Source organism: Camelus bactrianus, chromosome 4 (genome assembly GCF_048773025.1).
Source record: "Camelus bactrianus isolate YW-2024 breed Bactrian camel chromosome 4, ASM4877302v1, whole genome shotgun sequence".
NCBI lineage: Eukaryota > Metazoa > Chordata > Mammalia > Artiodactyla > Camelidae > Camelus > Camelus bactrianus.
In genome coordinates this window covers 86,504,102-86,525,357 of record NC_133542.1, presented here as the reverse complement: position 1 = coordinate 86,525,357, position 21,256 = coordinate 86,504,102, and the positions used below count along the sequence as shown (strand labels likewise).

General features: G+C 48.0%; 1 protein-coding gene across 13 annotated transcripts in view; it reads left to right on the top strand.

Moving 5' to 3' along the window:
• Positions 1–21,256, top strand: part of AOPEP (aminopeptidase O (putative)) — a 324,317-nt gene that overhangs the window by 171,084 nt on the left and 131,977 nt on the right. For all 13 annotated transcript variants that reach the window (XR_012506720.1, XR_012506719.1, XR_012506723.1 and 10 more), the window contains exons 6-7: positions 11,956–12,145; positions 16,191–16,297. Coding sequence is in view for 5 of the 13 variants with exons in the window: in XM_074363058.1 (XP_074219159.1) it covers positions 11,956–12,145; positions 16,191–16,297 (297 nt within the window). In the remaining 8 variants the exon portion in view is untranslated. The remainder of the gene's footprint in view (positions 1–11,955; positions 12,146–16,190; positions 16,298–21,256) is intronic.

Here is a 21,256-nt window from a genome sequence, read left to right as displayed (position 1 = left end):
AAACGGGTGGGATTCATTGCCGAGTGTGTTCCCATCCATGCTGTCACTGCCTCACCCAGATTTCTCAGAGCAGGCGCTGGCTCCGTGTCGTAGCCGAATGATGTCATCTCAGTTGTAACGTAATTTTCCAGCTGGCCAGGATGGAAAAGGGGTTTATTATTGTGGCATGTTTTCCACCGTGTCTGAAAGAAAATGAAGCAGACACGGATATATGACAGCATCAGTTCTGTTTTTACAGGTGGGTCTCGAGTATACAAGGTGCCTTTCACTTGCAGTAGAAATGTGACTCTATGGCAAAAGCACATTAAGAAAAAAACTTTTCCTCAAGAGATTTAAAATATATATGTAATTAGTGTTGGGAGCTGGCCTGGAGTACATTTACCTAGAAGGACTAGGGGCAGACTGCCCAGTCTCTGGTCTCATTTCTGCCCCTATTGACAAGACTATGGGTTAATCTTTGCCTAGATTTTTCCAAGGAGAAAATGGAGACCTCCCAAGATATTTGTATCTATGTTTGTGTGTTTGGTTTTAGCTTTTCATTGAAGTACGATACTTGCAGAAAAGTGAACCTCATAAGTGTACAGCTCATCAAATGCTCACAAACTGAACACACCTCTATAACTAGCACCCTGATCAAGAAACCAAATGTGAGCAATGCCCCAGAAGACCCTGGTGGCCTCTTCCAGTCACCTCCCGCCTGACACACACAAGGATCAGTGTCCTGACTTCTAATAGCATAGATTTTTGCCCAGTGCCACCCATATCAGACTTCTGACCTGCAGACCTGTAAAATGATAAATCTGTGTTCTATTAAGCCACTAAATTTGTGGTTATTTGTTACAGCAGCAGCAGCAGACTGATACAGTGATGCAGCTGGCAGGTGGGAGAGCCGCAAGTCAAAGCCAGAGCTTTGTCCCCATAGCCCGAGTTCTTAAAAACCACCATAACATATAGGACTGCCTTTAGCTTTTTAGTACGTTTTTGGTCTTCTGTGGAGGATAAGAAGGTAAAATAAAAGTCCAATGTCAGCCAGCATCAGGCTAAGTTGGGAACAGTTAGGGTGTGTCTTTGAAGTATGCTGACCTGCCCATCCCACAGTCCCCATGTTCAGAATGCCTCCTGTCTAGAAAAATGTAATATGGTATGTTACTGACACTTCAGTGTGAATTATTTTACTGTATTAGCCCTTCCTAAAGTATTTGCATTCTAAAAGACTCAAGAAATGGCTCTCTAATATTTACGAAAAAGAGGGCTACCCTAGGGTACTGCCGCCAACCTTGTTGGTTGAGGAACCCAGCACCCCATAAGCACCCCCCTTCTTCCTGCCTGCCTCTATCATGGAGTCAGAAGAAGCCGAAGACCCTCGTTCCCATGCAGCCTTATAGGCTGGATAACTAACGAGTGGAAATCTGTTACGGGCTTTCCAGAAGTTTTGCTTTCCTGGTGAAAGTTTTGCTTTTCCCGTTGCTGGCACAGCTCCCCTCTGCTGCCTCTGCTCCTTTTCCCCTTTGTTGAATATGAAAGTGATGCCTGGAGCTGTGGGGGTCAGCTGTGGCCAGGAGGTAACAAGCACGAAGAGGAAAGTGAACATGGTGAGGGTGGCAGAGGGGGCAGGTAGACCTAGAGCTCTGACCACATTGCTGGGTCACTGAGCCAACCCCAGCAGCCGTCCTCCTCCAGGCGTCTTGTTGCAGGAAAGAAAACACCTCCTGTGTCTGCTGGTGTTAGCTGTCTTTTCTGGTACTTGCAGCTGAGTATATTCCAAATGGGCTGAGATGCCTTTCAGATCACAAGAGGGCAACTACCCAGGAATGGGGACACGGGCACTAAGAATTATTTATTATTTAGAAGGAGAGAAATTCCTGTGATCCCCCCTCCGCCCCCACTTTCCCCATGGTGAGCACCTCCAAGGGAACCATTCCAGAAAAATGGATTTAACTGTAGATCTCCAGTAAACCTGATGCATTCCATTTGGAGGGAAGAAGTGGAGAGCTTGTAATTTTAAATGCAAAGGTTAGTTAAAGCCTGGAGACTTTGGAGAGCAAACCCTTTTATTTTGTTTATTTTTGTTGCTGGTGAGGTTTATTACCTTTTAAAGGGAAATGCTGTTAAGTTCAGTACCTCTGAGAATGACCATCTGTCCCAGACCTTCTAGGACCACCCTGGAAAATATGAGGCATGCTGTCCCTTTATCTCCTCAAGCAGGCCGCGTGGGTCTATTTGTAGAGTCACAAACTGAGATTCGGAAATATGGCTATTGTTCTTAAAAGCTCAGTTATTTATGAAGACCCCAAAGCCAGGTGATCCCTTATCCTTAATGGCACTTGCTGATGTGAATGGGTACTTTCAAAAATTCAGAGAGACATTTACTTTATAAGCAACCGCTAAGAAGATCTCTGACTGGATAAAGATAACTCCAGCAGGCTAGTCCTTTTAACAAAGGTGGTGATATATATTGTGGCAGCTGAATGGTCCTTTACAGCCTGGGGAGAACAATCAGGGAATTCATTCATTTAATTCATGAATTTTCCTTCTATTTACACTTTAAACAAACATGCCAGTTGTTTGCTTAGCTGACAAGCTCTGCCTTCATTATGAGCCATTAGTGGCTAGTCATAATTGAAACTGTGTTTGGAGTTAAAAAATACAATTAACCTAATTAATTCCACTCTTAGTAATATGGAATTTCTAGTGACTGACTTGAACTGGGCTGAAGTTTGTGTCTTTGCCCTCTCCGCCAGGCAAGAGTTCACTGAACCGTTTTATGGCCGTAGATTGATAGTAAAATTTTTCATAGGAAAAGCTAAACAAGAGGTGAAATCCACATGCTTGTAAGAAGTCAGGCAGCAAATATAAATAAGTGTCTGGGCAGAGCATCCTGTAAGAAATACTTGGTCCTCTCTGCGTACTTTTTTTTTAAATGGGAGTACTGGGGGGTTTAATGGGAGTACCAGGACCTCGTGCGTGCTAAGTACCAGCTATACCACTGAGCTGTCCCACCCACCCTCCTCTGCTTACTTTTGATGGAGACGTGGATAGAAAGGATATTTCATTGTTCTCTAAATCCTGCTATAAGAAAGGAGTGGAGTGAAGCACATATGTGGTTATAAATGACAGTGGAGTCAGCCAGTGGCGGGGAGGCTGAGAGGAGTGATGAGGAGCTGGGGTGCCAGAACCCCCTCTGAAAGATTCAGTTGCTATTCAACTGCAGTCACTACATAGGAATGTGGGCCTCGTGTGATTGGATCTTTCAAATTTTAAATAAAATGAGAAAATCTGGATTTCTAGGTGAAATCTTCCCATTTATAAATTTTGGCAGCGGATTTTTTTCTTTTTTTTGAGTTAATGCTGTGCAGCTTCTGCAGTGTTGATCAGTGGCTCTCGAGTGTGGTCCCTAGATCAACAACGTCATTGTCACCTGGAAACATCATAGCAAATGCAGATTCTGAGGCCCTGCCCAGACCTGTGAATCAGACTCTTTGGAGGTGTGGGTTCATCGTTCTGTTTTAACAAGCCCTCCAGGTAGGGGTGCCATGTTTAGCCATATTGCATGGGACATATGCTGAAAAAATCGTTCGTTGTTTATCTGGAATCCCGACTTAACTGACTGTCTTGTATTTATCTAGCAACCCTATCCCTGGGTGATTCTGAAACACGCTGATGTCGATCAAGCAAAACATGCAAACGAGCCAGGCTGCCTGTATTTGAATCAGCTTTAACACATACTGACCGTGGGGTCTCGGACAGGCGGTGTAACTGCTCTGTGCCTTAGTTTACTTAAATGGGGATAAAATATCCCCCTGCCAGCGCTGTTGTTAGAACTGAATGAGTTAGAACTGTGCCGGGGAGCGAGAAAGCCATGTCTGCGAGTTTACCATCATCCGTATTTTATTTTTCCCTTCTTTTTTCTCCACTACCATCATCCCAACTGTCAGGGAATACTTGAACTCCGCTTCCTTCAATCTCTCGTCCTAGATCTAACTTTGATTTCGGTATAGAACTGATTCTGGCACTTTACGTCCTATGGTAACTCTCTCTGGTGCTTGTTCTACCCAGAGTATCTCCTGCTTTGAAAGCGAGTTGACAGTGTGGCCATCTGGCTGGGGAAACTGCTTCCTACTCTCATCCTGTCAGTGTGCAGGGCCCCGCTGGGACCAGCCTTTCTGCTTCGTGTGTGCCTTCCCCAGCCCCCAGCCCAGCACTTGAACATTTCTGACTCCACCTTGAGATTTCAGATTCCCAGATTGCCTGATGGAGATGTGGGTACTTGCTCTGAGTTGTGGAAGTTACTGATGGCCCCCTCACCAATTAAATTTCCGAGTACAATTTGGGAAATCCCCACAGTTTCTTTCTATAGACGAGGAACAAGGGGAGACTTGATTTGTGGGTCCCGAGAGCGCCTGCACTATATTTCAAAGGAAACTCGTAACCACACCGCCCTTACTGAGCATGGTACGAGCTGCCCGAACGTGTCCCTTCACGAAGCAGCTTTCCAAGCTCCCGGGCCACAAATGACTGACTTGTACACACAGCGAAAACCAACTGGATGAGCTATTATGGTTCTCAGTTGCACCATTTTGTTGCTGTTCTGGGAACGAAACAAAATACATCATTTTATTAAATAAAGATTTCCCCTGTATCGCAGTAGAGGTTAATTTTATTAGCTCCCTTTATGGGAACAAACATCAGCACCCCGGTTGGGGAGGATGGGAGTAGGGGAGAGGGAGCGGAGAGAATCGCATTTTGTCATCCATGTGCGCCAGTGGAGGCTGCCAACATGTTTTAATTGGTAATTACTTACCAGAAGAGTGCTCCAGATCCTGCAGAAAATGCACAGCTCTCGGTTCAAAACTAATTTAGAGATGATTCAAAGGACATCTTCAGCTACAACAAATACTGTTCATATAGTTTGGGTATGGGTGTGTGCCTGGTGTCCAAAACACCCGAGTGTTCAGTAACTCCAACAACAGAAAGTTAATTCTTTGTTCTCATCTATGACAATCCAGAAACCCCTTAGGTTGAAAATGTACCTTAAGATTCAGAAAGAAAGGAGTCCAAATCTCTTTAGAAAATTCAAATACTGGTTTTTGTCTTTGATTCTTTAGCTTGAAAACCAGAGGCATCCACTTGCAGCATTATTTCTTTCATCAAAAATGTTTTATTAGTGTAGAAAAGTTATTTATGATGTAAATGATATGCACATAGCTTGCACATGTATTTTAACTTGATACTTGCAGCTTTCTTTAGCTTTTTAGCTGAGCATCACCACGAGATGCCAGCCCCCGCCACCTTCCTCAGGTAGGTGGCCCGAGTTAGGTGCAGCAGCTCCTAATGGCTGAGTGCTAGTGCTGCCTCCTCTCGGCTCGAGGGCCAGGTCTCGGAAAGCAGCTCTGGGGACGATGCCCGCACGCAGAAGTCAAGTGTCTGCTGCTCTGCTCATGACTCAGCTGAGCAACCCACCAAAGGCGCTCTCTGCTCTCTAGAGTCAAAGGTGGTCTCTGTGTTTTCAAGAGTCAGAGTGATCTCCGTGTTTTGTCATAGCCATGCCATTATTTTTCCTGTTAGCAGTGGGCCAGGGCCAACACTAAACAAAATAATGAAGCTGGCAAAAATGTTTTGGTGTCCCCACTGCCACCCCTTTTCCCTCCTCGTGCCTCTAGGAGCCCCCCCTCCTCCCAGCTGTCAGCCTTTCCCTGTTTCATGAGCACCCACACGGAACCCTGGTGGGATCTGAGCACGACACCTCAGTGTGCAATGAAGCCCTGTGCTGCTGCTTCTAAGAGAACTGCCTTCAACCAGAGATGAGAAACTTGTAGCCCCTGCCTGTAAGCTGTCTGTAAGCATGTTTGCTTTGGCATAGTGCTTTTTAAAGGGTTGGTTTTTTTTTAATGGATGTGCTGGGAATTGAACTCAGGACCTCGTGCATGCTAAGCATGCGCTCTACCGCTGAGCTATTTCCCTCCGTGCAACTTCTCCCTATTATTTTCTGCTTTCTTCCTGTGGTTACCTGTTTCCCTATATTGTTACCACTCTCCTCATCTCGTTATTTACTTCCTTCATCTTGTGATCCACTCCACCTCCTGTCTACTTCCTGCCTTTAGTTATCTGCTTTCCTCCTTTTATCTGTTTCCCACCTCCCATTCTCTGCTTCCCCATCTCCTTGTCTACTTCCTTCATCTCATTATCTACCTCCCTCATCTTTTTATCTGCTTCTTTCATCACTTATCCACTTCCCTCATTGTGTTATCTTCTTGGCTCCTATAGCCCTTTGAGTTTGTCATCTGCTTTAAACCATCTCTTCCTGAAAAAAAAATTGGAGGATTTTTAAGGCAGTGACGCTACTCTGTATGATACCGTCATGGTGAATACATGTCATTATACATGTGTCCAAACCCATCGAGTGGAATGCACCAGGAGTGAGCCCTGATGTAACTACGGACCCTGGGTGATGCTGCATCAGCGCGGATCCATCCTTTGTGGTACCGAATGCACGGTTCTGACGGGGAATGTTGATAGTGGGAAAGCTGTGCGTGTGTGGAGGCAGGGGCATGTGGGAAAGCTCTGTACTTTCTGCTCAATTTTACTGTGAACCTAAAACTGCTCTAAAATATAATGTCTATTTAGGAAAAAGAAAAGTCAGGCTTTAGTGAAAGGGAGTGGGAGGTAGAGGGTGGGGAGGGGCAGCAGGCAGTCTGGCATGTTGCCCTTCCCAGGTTCCTGGAATCGTACACTAGGGACTGCCCTCAGCACCCTGGCGTCTGCTTGTCTAATTGTCCCCTTGCAGTTGCCCATGAGGGACCTGGTAAAGGATGGGATCAGGAAGATCCGGGTGTTGCGTTCAGGAATTTAGCCTCTTCGTGGGCACCAGCCGTGGAGTAGTGATGCTCCACTTGCTTCCGCTCCCCCCCGTCACCACTGCCTGTGCTTCCTTCCCTACCCTCCTGCTCACCAGGAAGAGGCTGAAGCTTTGATCAGATTGCTGATCACAAAGGTCTGGTAACCTCCGCCAGTTCTAGCTGTGATATAGATTTATGGAACAGAGGTCTCAGGGCATGGCTGGTGGCTCCCCTTGGGTGGACTCTGACGCTGGAGCTCCAGGGAGAGCAGTGAGCATTGTACCACTGGGCTTGAGCTGGCACAGAGGGATGGGGCCCTGAAGTCACAGGTCTAAACCCAGTGACCCTGGGCAGACTGGATAAGGCCTCAGGGTCAAGACTCTGAGTAGACATACCAGCTCCATGACTTACCAGCTGTGTCCCCTTGAGCTAATCATTTACCTCTCTGTGCCTCACTCTTATCATCTGTAAAACGGGGGTGATTATAAAATCTATCTCCTGAGGTCGTAGGGTAGATTAAATGAGATGATGTAGATAAAATACAACACCTAGCACGTAGCAGACACTCAGGCAACGTGAGTCTTTAGAAGGATCTGTTTCTGGTGGAAGTCTCTGGAATGTCACCCTGGGGCTTCCCCTCAGTCACTGTCTGCTTTAGTCCTGTTGGCAGTGTTCTTTTAGACTAAGTGAGTAGATATTTTATTGCCAATTTGCCATTTGGAATTTTTAAAAGAAAACATATAATAACTAGTATTTGCCCCTTCTCTCAAACCTAAATCCCTATGCTGATCAGATATTGTAGGTTTTCTTCAAGTTTTTAGACCTGGTTTCCACCACAGGCTACTGAAATTCCCATATGCCCATATCTCCTAAGGCTCCAGTTTAAGACTATACTGTGTGGCCACAGCAGGATGCCCGATGGAGCAGAGAGAATTACTAGTCCCCACTGAGCAGTCTCAGTGCCAGAGAAGAGCTGGGGCCCTCCAGGTCATCTGGGGTCCCTTTGCCTTTGGGACAAAAGTCACATCCCCTATGTTAGATTGCATCCCGGAGTGGGACTAAGGGATTTCATGGGAGAGACGAAGGTGCTGGGGCTGAGCATTTGATTGGTAAAGTGAGGTACTGGCACCTTACAGAGGGAGAGAAAGCATGTTCTGAGCCTCAAGATGGCTAACTAGGATTTGTCCTCCCTTTCAGCTATCCAAATTAAGTGTGCAAGTAGTTAAGTCACGCCAGCAAATGTCGCTCTCAGGTGATCATGAGACCCTCGGAACTACCCAGATTGCCTTTGGGAGGAGAGGAGCCAGAGTGTCCCTCTTTCTCGGCTCTTCTTTCCTCCCTCTACTGGGATATTGGGCTCCACACGTTGAGATTGAGAAAAACTTATCACCCAAAAGACGTTCAAGCTTGATGAATATAAGTCTGTTTTCTGGACGCTCATCCCAAGGATCTGAGTAAAAAGTGAATCTGCTCCCTCCCCCTGAGGGGAGTTGGGATCTGCTCCAGGATAATGGAGGAGTGGCCGGGGGCTCTTCTTGTCCTTCACCAAAAGCAGTTTCCTGTCCTCTTGGTCTTGCCCGCCCGCAGCCAGCTCTGACCCGCTGGGGCAGTAGGTCAGGGCTGGAGCCGCTGAGGATGCAGCCCTCCCTGCTGCGCAGCAAGATGGGCCGCGCTGGCCACGTCTCCTTGGACAAAGCAGAAATAAATCACACACCAGCCTCTGCTTAAGATCTGATGAAATTCTCCATTTCCGCTCCAAATTGAATTCCTCCCAGAGGATTGGAGCAGCTCCTGAGAGTAATGAAGGCACTCCTTCCTCCTCTGCTGGAAGCATGTTTTAAATTAACGGACACAGCCTTCTAATCTGGATGGGGAGGTAGCTTTTAGGAACAGTCTTGAGAAACTGTTTTCAGACCAGAAATGATATTTTTAATCTTGAGGGGCAGGGTGGCAGACATATGATACCACGTGGCCTTTGTCGGGAGGCAGCCCTGCTGGTGGTCTCCTGGGAAACAATGAGAACACGTGTCCTGCTGTCCCTCTGCCCGCCCCCCTGCGCTGCCCTGCTGGCCTCCTAGACCCCTTGTAGCAAAAGAGAATTGAAGTTTTTTGAGAGCTGAAAATACTACTTTCCTGCCCATCTCTTCTCTGGGAAAAATGATCAATTCTGTGATTTAAAAAAAATTTTTTTTGCTTTAGGATGAAGATGTCATTGAGGTGATTATCCTCCATCCTCTGTAATGATGATGAATAAACAGTTTGGCGTTTGTAGAGGCAGTTGTCCCAGGCCCTTTCAGGGGCGGGGGGAAGAAAAAAGAAACCCCGTTTTCAAATGGGTCTTGTCAGAGTGAAGACTGATGACCTGCTGGCTGATTGGGACCATGAATAAGATTCTGAGAAGTCAGAATATGTGAGGAGCCCAGGGGTGAAACTTGTCAGTCAAGGTTAAGGTAGACGGAAATTCTGAACAGCCATTCTGTTTGGAAGGCGGGCATGAAGCATGATGATCTATTGGTAGAGGAATATTTAATATTGCTCCTTGAAGTGAGTTTAAGAGCATGATACCCTTCCTCATTCGCTGTTGGAAAAAAGCAGTTGAAAAATTCTACTTAACATGAGAAATCCTGACATTCAGTTCAAAAGGAGAGGAGGAAATTCTCATTGAAAGAAAATTCTATTGGTCGTTTTATGTCAGAATTTTGTTTGCAACCCTTGAGAAAGGTTATCAAAATCTCACTCTATGTTTTTCATTTAGTTTAAGAAAGAAGCTATTTCCCTCATAGGGAGATATGATCCCAGGGTAGCCCACAGGTAAAAGCCAGCCTTAGATGGCAACCTCTGCTGCAGGAGGGTATGGGGTCTGGTTCTCGACTGGAAAATTGCTTTTCAGGGAGAAGGTCATGTTTTCCACTGATAACAGGGTCATTTATATCAAGTAAAACGCCCATCCTTCCGATTCCAGAGGAAGTTTAAGCTTTGCAGCCTTTCTCAGAGGACAGTAGGAAATACACTTCTCCGTGGTTAGGAAGAAAGGATTGAGGATGGACAGTGGGAATTTAGGCACAATTCCAGTAATGCCAGGGTCTGTCCTGAACCCATCCAAGGCCAGGCTGGTGTCTTCAAAGTACTGGCAGGTGGAGAAGGAGTTCTGCTGAGACAACAAAGGCTGTTGAAGGGGAAAAAATTACAGGGCAGGAGAACGAAGTGCCACCCCCACACGGCTGCTTTTGTGCATTCCATCAGGCCCTCGCAGACAGCCTTTGAAATTTGCATAAACGGGGCCGGGCCGGATTCCACACTGGGACAAAGCAGCGAGCGGGCGCGGTGGACAGGGCAGGCTTTTTCTTCACGGGTTGCTGCGATTTCATTTCGCAGTTGTCAGCTTGTGTCCCCTTCCTGGGCCGAGGGAACAGCCCCGCTGTCTCTGTAACCACGCATGCACTGTCTGGGTCTCTGGAAAGCAGACCTTTCCAATGCAGGCTTGTCTTTGAGCCTGTTTACAAAGCCTGAAGTTACTTCTGTTTTGTTTTAGCCAAAAGGGTGAAGTGCTGCCAGCAGTATGTCTGGAATGTTATTTACTTGGTACATTTCTGTGGCTTTTCTTTGTAGCGCTGCACATGCCAGAGCAAAGGGTCATTTACTTGAAAATGCCAGGTTTCGCAGTTTGTCTTCTCCATGGGATGACTCTCTCAGTAAGAGGACATTTAGCTCCTGTGCCTCTCGGTTCCCTCCCTCCCTCCCTTCCTCCCTTCCTTCCTTCCTTTTTTTTTTTTTTTTTTTTTCCAAGTTAGTGTCTGAACTACGGTTGGTGCCAGCTGTGTTGCACCCCTGTGTCCTAAATGCCCCAGCGACACTTTTAATTCCTGGGTTTTCTGGTAAACTCCGCCGAGAGCCTAGCAGACACTTTCTCATTTGTGTGCCTGCCCTGTTATTATTTCACATGAAAGCTGTCTACTTTGGCACGCACGGCTCCTGTGATTTCACTTGAGCTCTCGGAACTGAATGGGCCTTGTTGTGCAAGGGAAATACAGGTGGGGTTTTCTCTACTGGTGGCTGTGGTGGAGGACAAGGCTGCAAGCAGTCCTGGCTTGTGCAGAGCCCACACGATGGCAAATGAAGGGCTTTTGAAGGAAGGAACCAGTGTTTATACAGTTTCTTAATATGGAAGCTTTCACACTGCCTTTGTTCAACTGATGGAGGAGAGATTTTTTTTTTTAAGAGCAAATTCTCATTCATAAGACTGTAAACACGTCCTGGATAAATGAGAAATACCGAAGGTGGAAGCACAGGAGATGTTCCATTTGCCTCTTCGCTCATCAACCTCCCTTCCTCCCATTTCATAAGTGCAATTCTAATCATAGTATTTGGGGTTTTAAAACAGGGTATGGAAAATGAGATTAGCTAAATCTCCCTGGCTGGTGCCAGCCCTGAGACCATGTGCACACCTGGGAGGGTTAACTCTCTTCTCTGTCTCTCTGCTAATTTCATGTCATGTGAACGTATAAGCATCCACAGATAGCAGAGGATGCCTTTGGAAATCTGTGCCTTCAGGGGCTCAGCCTTTATCAGAGTGTCTTGGATACCTCACCCATCCACGGCCTCTGTGAGTCTGTCCCCTCCGTAGCCAGCCCCAGTCTGAAATAGAACGTGTTGGGCTCCATTCTTCTCGGCTTCTCCCGTCCTTCTGCATGACTTCTCACTTTGTTTGTCAGCTGCTCGGATTTTTGGCTGAAGGGTCTTCTTTGATCACTGTCCTGACAGCATGGGCTTCACATTCTCACACCTGCTCTTCTTTTACAGTCCAGATTGCCGAGTAAATGCTTCCATTGCCTTGTAATTTCTCCAGTGTAAAACCTTGGTGCAGGTTACTTATTACAGGTAATAGCTGTTTGATGACGGGGACAACTGCTTGGCAGAAATGGCAACCTGAACCACTGCCAGAAACGTAAACTGCCACTTTATTTATTTCTAGAAGCGTCTAAGCTGCAAGCCTGCCGGTCATGATCTAGCATGCATGCGGTAATAACAGGCTCCCCAGGCTGAGAAAGCCGCCCCAGGGGGCAGCCACGAGGATGGGTCCTAACAAGACTCCGTGTGTTTTCTCCCCCATTATCCACAGCCCACACATCATCTTCCTCTCTCAGAGCACCTTGCCTGGAAGGAGCCATCTCTGTGGGACCCGTCTCTGCCATGAGATTGCTCACGCCTGGTTTGGCCTGGCTCTCGGGGCCCGTGACTGGACGGAGGAGTGGCTGAGTGAAGGGTTCGCCACTCACTTGGAAGATGTGTTCTGGGCCAGAGCACAGCAGGTAGGTTCAAAGTGCTCTAAGCATTTCCCTACCCAGAGCCAAGTTCTGCTCAAAGTCCTTTGTTCATTCAACAGTTATGTTTTGAGTGTTCATTGTGCACCAGGCACCGTTCTGTTTGCTGGGGAGAGAGCTGTATAAATGAGAGGGAAGTCTGACCTCCCCGTGTGGTTCAGGATCGAGGGATGAGAGAGAGCATAGACAAACAAGTGCATCTGTAACACGGCAGGTGGGGACGAGTGCCGTCAAGAAAATGAAGCCGGATAGAGAGAGGTGGGGGAAGTGCTGTTTTAGGTGCTAGGAGAAGGCCTCTCTGGTAGGGGGACATTTGAGCAGAGACTTGAAGGAAAGGTCTCACTGTGACGTCCTCGGGCACTCCTTTGTGGTTATGGTAGTGGTGATGTGGACTCTCTTTTGTTTTGTTAAATCATGAGATTAAATTTTAAATCAAGACTCATGATTTCAGATGTCTGCTGGCCAAAAATGAAGAGGGAAGCAGTTGGTGGTATAGATTAGGGAATGGTGAGGTCTGTGGCCAACCAGCAGCTCTAACCAATTGCTGTCATGTTGAAACGAGGGCTCAATACACCTGAGACTTCTAGTTTTTTAAAGGAAGTTAAAATCTGGACTTTTATGGGAAATTTACTAATTTCAAAAACATGCCAACCAGACATATGTAGAGGCCAGACCTGGTCAACACCCTCCCAGTTTACAACCTGTACTTGAAGGAACTGGTCACCAGTCCTAATGAAGATGTGGCCGCTAACCTGCTTCCTGCTGATTTTCCAGGGTCTAACATTTGATCACCTCTTTTCCCTGCATTCCCACCCCTTACACACTGGGCTATTTGCCATTTTGTGAAATTCCCAAGTTTGTGCATATTTGCATGATTTTGTTCAACTTCCTTCTGCCTGTTGAAATCCTGTTTATTTTTCACTCACCAGCTCAGATCACCTCACTCACAATTCAATGCTACTCTGCTAGAAACGTTGAATTCCCACAGTAATTGGTACTTCCTCACCTTTTTTTTTTTTTTTTCTCACATTTTTCTTCTTCTTTCTATCCTCACGACTGGGCTGTAACCTCTTTCAAAGTGGAGCTGTGTCTTACTCATCCTCCCACCCACTCCGCATCTTGGCTGCAGAGTTTACAGCATGTTTATCTGTGTTGCCCTCCACGCAGAGTTCTGTAAAGAGAGACCACGTGGCAGATTTGGGAGAGGGGGCTGGGTTTGGAGTCAGACCAGGCTCGGAATCCCAACTTTGCTGTTTACCAGCTTTTTGAGTGTCATGTCAGTAGGTTATGTAGCCTCCCTGAGCCTCAGTTTCCTCATTTATTAAATGGGCATAGGAATGCATAGCCTTGCGGGGTGAACAGGATAATCTGTGCCTGACACATGGAGTACAGGGAATACCAGTTCCCCTTTCCTGTTCCCTTCCTCTTTGTATTTCCTATCACCTTGCACATAGTAGGTGTGCATTCATCCAGGATTAAATAGGTTTAATATAAATGTGCCTCTCTCACCATCCCTTCCCTGAGGTGCTTCCATCCTGAGACAATCAGATTTGTGTTATTCTTTGTAATCTCGAGTGTATGTCAGGCATCTGATGACCATCTCTGCCCTTTATCTCCTGCATCCGCAAAGTACTCCTCCTTTACCCTTCTCCCTGCCTGTACCTCCTGGAGTCTTTTTGCTTGGGTCCTGCCTCTAGCTGCCCTGAATACATCCATCTCCACCGACAGAGGCACGAAGCTGGCCTGGCTGCATCTCATAGCTGCACAATTTCCATGTGTCCATTCTGCACTAAATCTGTAAGGATAAAAGGAGAAGACCACAGCCCTGCTCTGAAAGAGGTCAGAATCTAATTTGAAGCTAAGGAAAGCACACAGGGGAAGGAAGAAGAAAATAAGTTAGAAAAGAGAGATATTGTGGGAGTTCAAAAGTGGAGGAGGCTGGGTCTGGGAAAATCCAGAAAGCCTTCTTGGAGGAGGTAACTTCCTGTGGGCCTCAAAGGGAAGGTAAGAGTTGAAGTTTCTCTATCCCTCCTTTTCCCTTAACCTGGCATAGGGAGCAACTCACGTCATCATCCTTTAAGGTATGTGCAGTAAGTCGTCAATATGTGAACACATGGACGCCCCTGAAATTAAGTGGCCATTCTAGAACCAGTGCAAAATTAGGAGACATTTCCAGCATACATCCATTGCTCTGGCCCCTTCCTTGAAGGTTGAGTGAGACTGAGCTGCTGGTGGTCCCTGACAGGTGTCCAGAGCAGACCTTCCAAGTAGGAGTGGAGTGCTTCTTGGGGCACGAAAGGGTGGGCTGTCTCAGAGGACTCCCAGGCAACAGCTCACTCCATCCCTGAACATCCATCACTGAACAGGGCGTGAGGCCACATGTGTCGCTTTGCTGCCGGGAGACTGCACCCTGCAGCACCGACATTAGCAAGTACAGCAAAGGGGAGTGGGGAGTCTTTGAACAAGGAGCTAGAAACCCGAATTCCTCTCAGAGTGACATTCCGCAGGGAGAAGTGAATGATTTAGCTGCAAGATTGAATCGTATAACTTGTCATCGACTTGGATAAAGTCAACCCCTTCGCCAGTGTCTTAGTCAGCTCGGGCTGCCATAACAAAATACCACCGACCGGGAGACTTAAACAACAGAAACTTGTTTTCCTTACAGTTTGGGAGTCTGGAAGTCCAAGATCAAGGTGCTGACAGGCGGGTTTCTGGTGAGGCCGCTCTTCCCTGGCGTGGTGAGGGCCGTCTCCTCAGTGTGTCCTCACGTGGCCTTTCCTCAGTGCACACGAGGGGAGGGACTCTGAGTGTCTCCTCCCCTTCTGATAAAGACACCAGCCTTACCGGATTAAGGCCCCACCCTTTTGACCTCATTTAACCTTCATTACCTCCTTAAAGGCCCTGTCGCCAAATATAGTCACATTGGGGTTTAGGGCTTCCCCATGGGATTTTTGTTGGGGGACACACTTCAGACTGTAACAGGGCCCACAGAGTTTGTTGACCTGGCCCCTACTGGCTACATGGCACCCCTGGCCCTCCCTGGATGGCAGCCTGCTCCTCGCCTGACATGTCCCTCACCGTTCTCTGCACATTTCACGATCTTTCCAGGCCCCATGAGCCTTGTACATGCCTTTCCCTCTTTCTGAAATTTCTCCTCCCCTGGCTGACTCCTGCTTTCCCTGGGGACCAGTTCGGACCTCATTACCTCCTAGGAAAGCCTTCTGACCACCGTGATTGGCCAGGAGGCATCTGGATTCTTCTTCAACCCCTACCATCACCGCCTTCTGGTGATCAGTGTTCTTACCTGTCTCCCCGGACTCCTCAGGCTAGGACCTGTGTCCATCCTGTCCCCAGTGCCTAGCAGAGAATCAGTAAATATCTGTTGAGTGAACTATTAGGGATCTTTAATTTCCAGAAACAGAAGTCAGTGCAGACATTGACTTTTCCCTCACAGAGATTCTAGCCCTGGGGCCTCGTGAGCTCACTGAGTGACAGCAGCCTGTTCTGAGCAGCAGGGCAGGGTGTGATGGCCTTCCCCCTCCCCGAGAGTGAGTCCAGCCAGGGGCTCTTTCTGCTTGTATGCAAACAAAGTCATCTGGGTTACATTAGCAGGCTCCACTGTAAACAGCCCTTAACAAAACTGGGGCTGGGAAAAATAGGAGGTGAATGAAGGGGACCTTTCCCACCCTGTGCAGAAAGACAAAGCGGGAAAGGGCTGGATGGAATCGGAGTAGAAACAGCCCCTAGGGGAAGCCTGCTCTCTCCAGGCCACGGGTGGGGGTGAGGGTGGGGGAGGCTCCGGGGCCAAGGAGTACCTCCCAAACAGGCAGCGGGGGAGTGAGCACTGGTCCTTGGCCTGGGACCTAAGAAGCCCTTTCGGCCACTGACTTTTCTGATGGGGCACAAGCACAGCAGGGGACCATCTGTGCCCACCCCTGGCACAGAGCCAGCCCGTGGGCGGCTCCGACTCTGCATGAGGACAACGGTGACTGTGTTTTGTGTATGTGTGTTTGTGTGTCTGTGGTCCAAGCAGCTGGCCCCCCACGAGGCCCAGGAGCAGCAGGAGCTGAGGGCCGGCCTGCGCTGGCGTCGCCTGCAGGACGAGGTGCAGAACTCCCCGAAGGAGATGCAGGTGTTGAGGTAAAGCACCGCGTGATCCGTTACCTTCCGTCCTCCCTCTCACGCTCCTCCTTTCCTTCAAGGCGCATCCAGGCCTCCTCTGGCATCTGCCGTGTTTCCTTTTTAAATTAAACTGGGCTGGATTACTCATCCTCCCAAGGATGTGATTGTTAGGTTTTAAGTCTTCCAGGGTGTGGGTTTGGATTTGCCTTCTGACATTTTTCTGGTGTTTCTGAGCAGGAAAAAAAAAAACTAGCACAAGGCCATTTTGGGGACCAAATTCTTCGTCTGAAGTTCTAATAGTCGACTATTTTACGTGGTGGACGCGAACTTGGAGAAGGTTGGGGCCTGGTAGCCTGGCAGACAGTAACCCTTTACAACCAAAAGGAAAAAAAAAAAAAAAAAAAACCTTAAGGAAAATATTGATTTCTAAGTGTTTAGTAGTAACAGATGTTTGTGTCAGTGGGGCCTTTTGTTCCGGATACGTCCCCGCAGGAGGCCACGCCTGTGCCGGGGGAGGACTCTACCCTCAGCTCCTGTGTTTTATTTTCAGAGTGTGTCTTGCAGCTCTTGTAGGATAACTTCTGGCCATCTTCCCATTTTTTGGGTCCCTCTCTGTTTGCCCGTTTTCTTCACTTCTCTAAATAGTTGTTTATCAGAAACCTGGAACCTCGGCCCCAGGAGCCCTGTGGTTGCTATGGCAACAGAAGCTTTCATCCTGCCCCCTCTTGCCTAGAGCCAAGCCTTTGGAATCCGCAGTCAGACAGGTGGGAAGGCGGCCTTCCAGGAAACACCCCTCATTTTAGATGGCAGCCCTGAAGGCCAGTCTACCTCCTGGGCAGAAGCCTGCCTGGACCGGTTCTGTTGTTGCTGTTTGTTTTTAAATGAGCTCTCCACTCGGCAGTGACTGCCCACTGAGGGAAATGCCAAGCCCACCCTGACCCCTGGGAGGCAGCCTGGCAGCCTGGCAGCCTGGGAGCCTGGGGTGTGGCCCCTCTTCCCACGGAGAAGTCCCTCCTCGCAGGCTAACCGCTGCCATCCGTCTGCTGACTCATCCATTGTCTGGGAGAGCCAGAACCCCAACCCCGCATCCCCCACCCAGCACCACTGTTCGTGCATCCCCTCACTCAGCCAGTGGGACGGCTACGCCCCCGGCCGACGCGGGCAGGGTCCCTGCTCTCACGGAATTTCCACTTAGCGAGGACCCTCTTGTGTGCATACCTAGTTACAGGTGGTGAGAAGTGGCTGAAGGGAACGCGGAGATTTATAGTAAGGAGGTTGGGGAATGCCTCTCTAAGGAGCACAAAGTCCTTGAGGCAGGAAAGGGCTTGGCAAGCTGGTGCTTGAGGGACAGAAAGGAGGGCAGGTGGTTGGAAGGGCGAGGAGAGGTAGGCAGGAGCCAGGTCCCCCAGCCTTAGCCCAAGTGTGATGGAAGCTGCCGCAGGGCCTTCAGTAGGGAGGGATCATGATCCGTCTTGTGGTTTTACTGCGCTGCCCTGGCTGCTGTGTGGGATGGACTGCAGGCAACAGACCAAAAGCAAGGAGAAGGGTTAGAACATTGCAGTCATCCATGCTGTAGAGGTCCTTCTGGCGGCAGGGCAGGCACAAGACGCAGACCTGGTTAAGACATGTTTGGGTAGTGGAACTGGCAGGGCTTTGGTCTACTGACCGTGAAGAAGAGGAGAATGAAAGTGTCCAGAACAACTTCTAGGCTTTTGACTTGAGCAGCTGGGTAGGCAGATGGTGATGCCATTTGGTGAGATGGTGAAGACGTTGGGAGGAAGCTGGCCTTGGAGGAAAGAAGAAAGATTCCAGTTTTGCATGGGTTAAGTTCTATGTGCCAAATAGATATTGGATATTGAGAACTCAGTGGGGTTTACAAGTCAGGAGCCCATTGGAGAGACTGGAACATTCAGCCTATGAAAACTTGAAATTCTGAGCACCTTGAGATGGCCAGGCAGAGAGAAAGTGAGAGAAGAGGTTGGGAGGAAGATGAGGAGTCAGCAGAGGATCTAGGGGAATCAGTGTAGAGAAAACCCAGATGTCAGGAGTCATCGGAGTCAGGAAAAAAGTAAATCAAGAAGGTGGAAGTGGGGTGTTGGATGCTGCTGAGGGGGTGTGTAAAAGCGAGGGAGAGAAATGACCTTGGGGTTGGACCATGTGCAAGATGGAGCAGAGACACTGAGTGTGGTGGACTTTGTGAGAGAAGTTGTGCGGGAAGGGGAGGTAGATGAGGGTCATCTGAGAGGCTTGTTTTAGGGTGGCTGCTGCGGGAGCCAGCTCGTGTGTGAGCTGTATAAGTAAGCCCATCCTGTCAGTTCTCAAGACTCAGTTTTTCCATTCTCCAAGTCCCCAGGTCCCTCTGATGCCTCCCGTTCTGTGTGACCGCAGTCCTTTATTGAGGGTAAGGGCATTATAATTAACATTAGTATGTGAGCAGTCAGATGGACACTGGGAAGTCAGTACACATGTGAGGAGAGCCTTACCTCTGCACTTGGTGGTGCTGCGATCGACCCAGCTTCTGATGTCCAAGAGCATTTCCTTTGTGTGTGGAGCTGGGAGAAGGAATACTCTATTTTTAGATCTTTGTGCAAGAAGGCTTATTATGGCATTTGTTTTTCTTTTTCTTAGTATTCAGAAATTGTGTTTGCCTAAATTTAGGCTAACCATGAAATGACTGCATTTGAAAGATTTGTTGTACATCAGTATGGAAAATATTGTTATCAGATGCACTTACAATGAAGAGGAAATGTTTCTGAACCTTCCCCAAATTACAGAGGCTACATTTAGTTTACTCCCATCCCTTAGAATTCTCCCTTAAATGGGCACAGAGAACCTAGAAATTACCAAGAGTGGAAGGAAGAACCAGAGTTGTCAAAATTTGTCCTCAGGTTTTTGTTTTAATATACAAGTAAGACCTTGGGCGAGAAGTCTTTTAAAACAATACAGTAATCAAAGATGCTGTCTTTTTTTTTTTTCTTTTTTTTTTTTTACTGGAGGTGCTGAGGATTGAACCCAGGACCTCGTGTATGCGAGGCATGCACTCTACCACTGAGTTATACCCTCCCCCTCTTCTTTCTTTTAAGATACCCCATGGTCTTGAAATGATGGGCCAAGAACAATATAGAAGTCTTGGTTTCACGTTGCCAGATGCAGTGGAAGCTTCTCCTACCCACCTTTGTAGCAACTTTCAACATGGTTGACCACTCCTCTTTCTAGAAACACCTTCTTCCCTTGGCTTCTGTGTGTCACACTCTCCTTGACGTCCTTCTGCCTCACTGCCAGTCCTTCCCCACCTCTCCTGCTGGCTATTTAACGTCTTCACTTATGACTCGCGGCTCTGAAAGACTGGTTAAGGTGTCCAACGTCATGCAGCCAATAAAGAGCAGAGTCATGGTTGAAACAATCCTCTTTTCCCTATGCCATCTTCCTGCCTCCAAAGAACTTGGTACAGAGTTTAGTTGCGTTAAAACAAAACAAAACAAAACAAAACAAAACAACTCCAGGTTTCTTCAGGACAGGAAGGTCATGGTGAAAAAAGTACCCTTGGACCAAGCTTCTCTGTCTTTTGACACATGACAGTGTGTGTCTGATTATTTCAGTCAATGTTGGGAAAAAGGAGAACTCAATATTGTGTTGATTATAGATACTGGATGAATATTAACCAAGTGAAAAGAGAAAAACTAGACTTACGTTTGTCTCTGACTTGCTAATTTCAGTAATTTTTAAGAGTTATTCTCCATCTGTGCCTTGTGCCTTCTGCCTTCCTGATATCCAGTGTTGAGTCTTGGCTCTTGTCAAACGTGCCTTAAATCTACCTGGTTGTCAGTTTCCTTTGGTGACAACAGTTCCTTGTGTTTTCCTAGCCTTCTCAGCCTTCACTGGCTACGAAGCCTGTCACGAGGCATGGTTTCAAGATCCTAGGGTCACATTAATGCCTCCATGCCTGTTCTCACTTGTTAATTATTAAAATGCCTTTCCTGCAGATGAGACCCCAGTGGCTCTCTCCAGACTCTCCCTCACCTCTGCACCAGCCCTGGGCAGAGCTGTTTGCCGGGCAGAGCCTGATCTCACTGCTGCTCCACTCAGTCCTGCCCGGCTGCCGCCACTTCGATGTCTGCTATCCATCCCCACGACTGCCGGCCTAAACACTGCCCCATCGTCCGGTGCAGCAGTCATGACTCCTGACAAGGAAGATGCAAGGGGCCTTTGAGCGGCTCCCATGCCTTTGGTCTCTCGGGTGTAGCTGGATCCGGCATCTTCTTTCTAAGTGCTTCTAGTTAGCAGATCCTGACAGGCCCGGGGATGGAAGAGCTATGGTGGCGGGGTCAGAAGAAATCTCTGTTGGTTTTTATTGTTTGTGATTTATTATCACTTCCCCCCTTTTCTGGCTTCACTGTTAAAGTCAAGCTCGTGCTGAGAAAAACGTTAAAATATATCACGTTGAGGAGGTGCTGACAAGCCCGGAGTCCGATGCAGCTCTTTCTAGCCGCTGCCTCCACAGTTGATACGGTTCTAGAGAAACACAGACTCTCTACCTATCTACCTCACCTCCTGGCCACAAAGACATCCCACAGCGACAGGGGAAGACACCCACGTATGTAAGCGCCTCTGTCTGTACCCAAAATGAACGTGCATGCCGTGAGTCCTGTGGGCTTGCGGGATGCCCGCGCTCTGCGTGTTCCACGTAAGCACTGAGACTTCTTTCCATTGAAAGTCTGTGTGTAAACCTTCTCTAGTATGCACGAAGTTTTCACCTTTAAAGCCTTTCTCAAAATTTGTATTTCTGATCCTTGAAGAACATAGCAGTCTTTTCCCACCCACACGTAGGAACGTTGCTATTCACAGCCACACAAGCCTGCCTCGTGGAAAAGCTCCAGCCCGGAGTTCAATCCTCTCCGCTGCTCCTTCGTCCTGGGCCTGAACTCTGCCCAGAATTCTTCTTCAATCTCTGCTGGTCCCACAGGCCACGAAGAAATC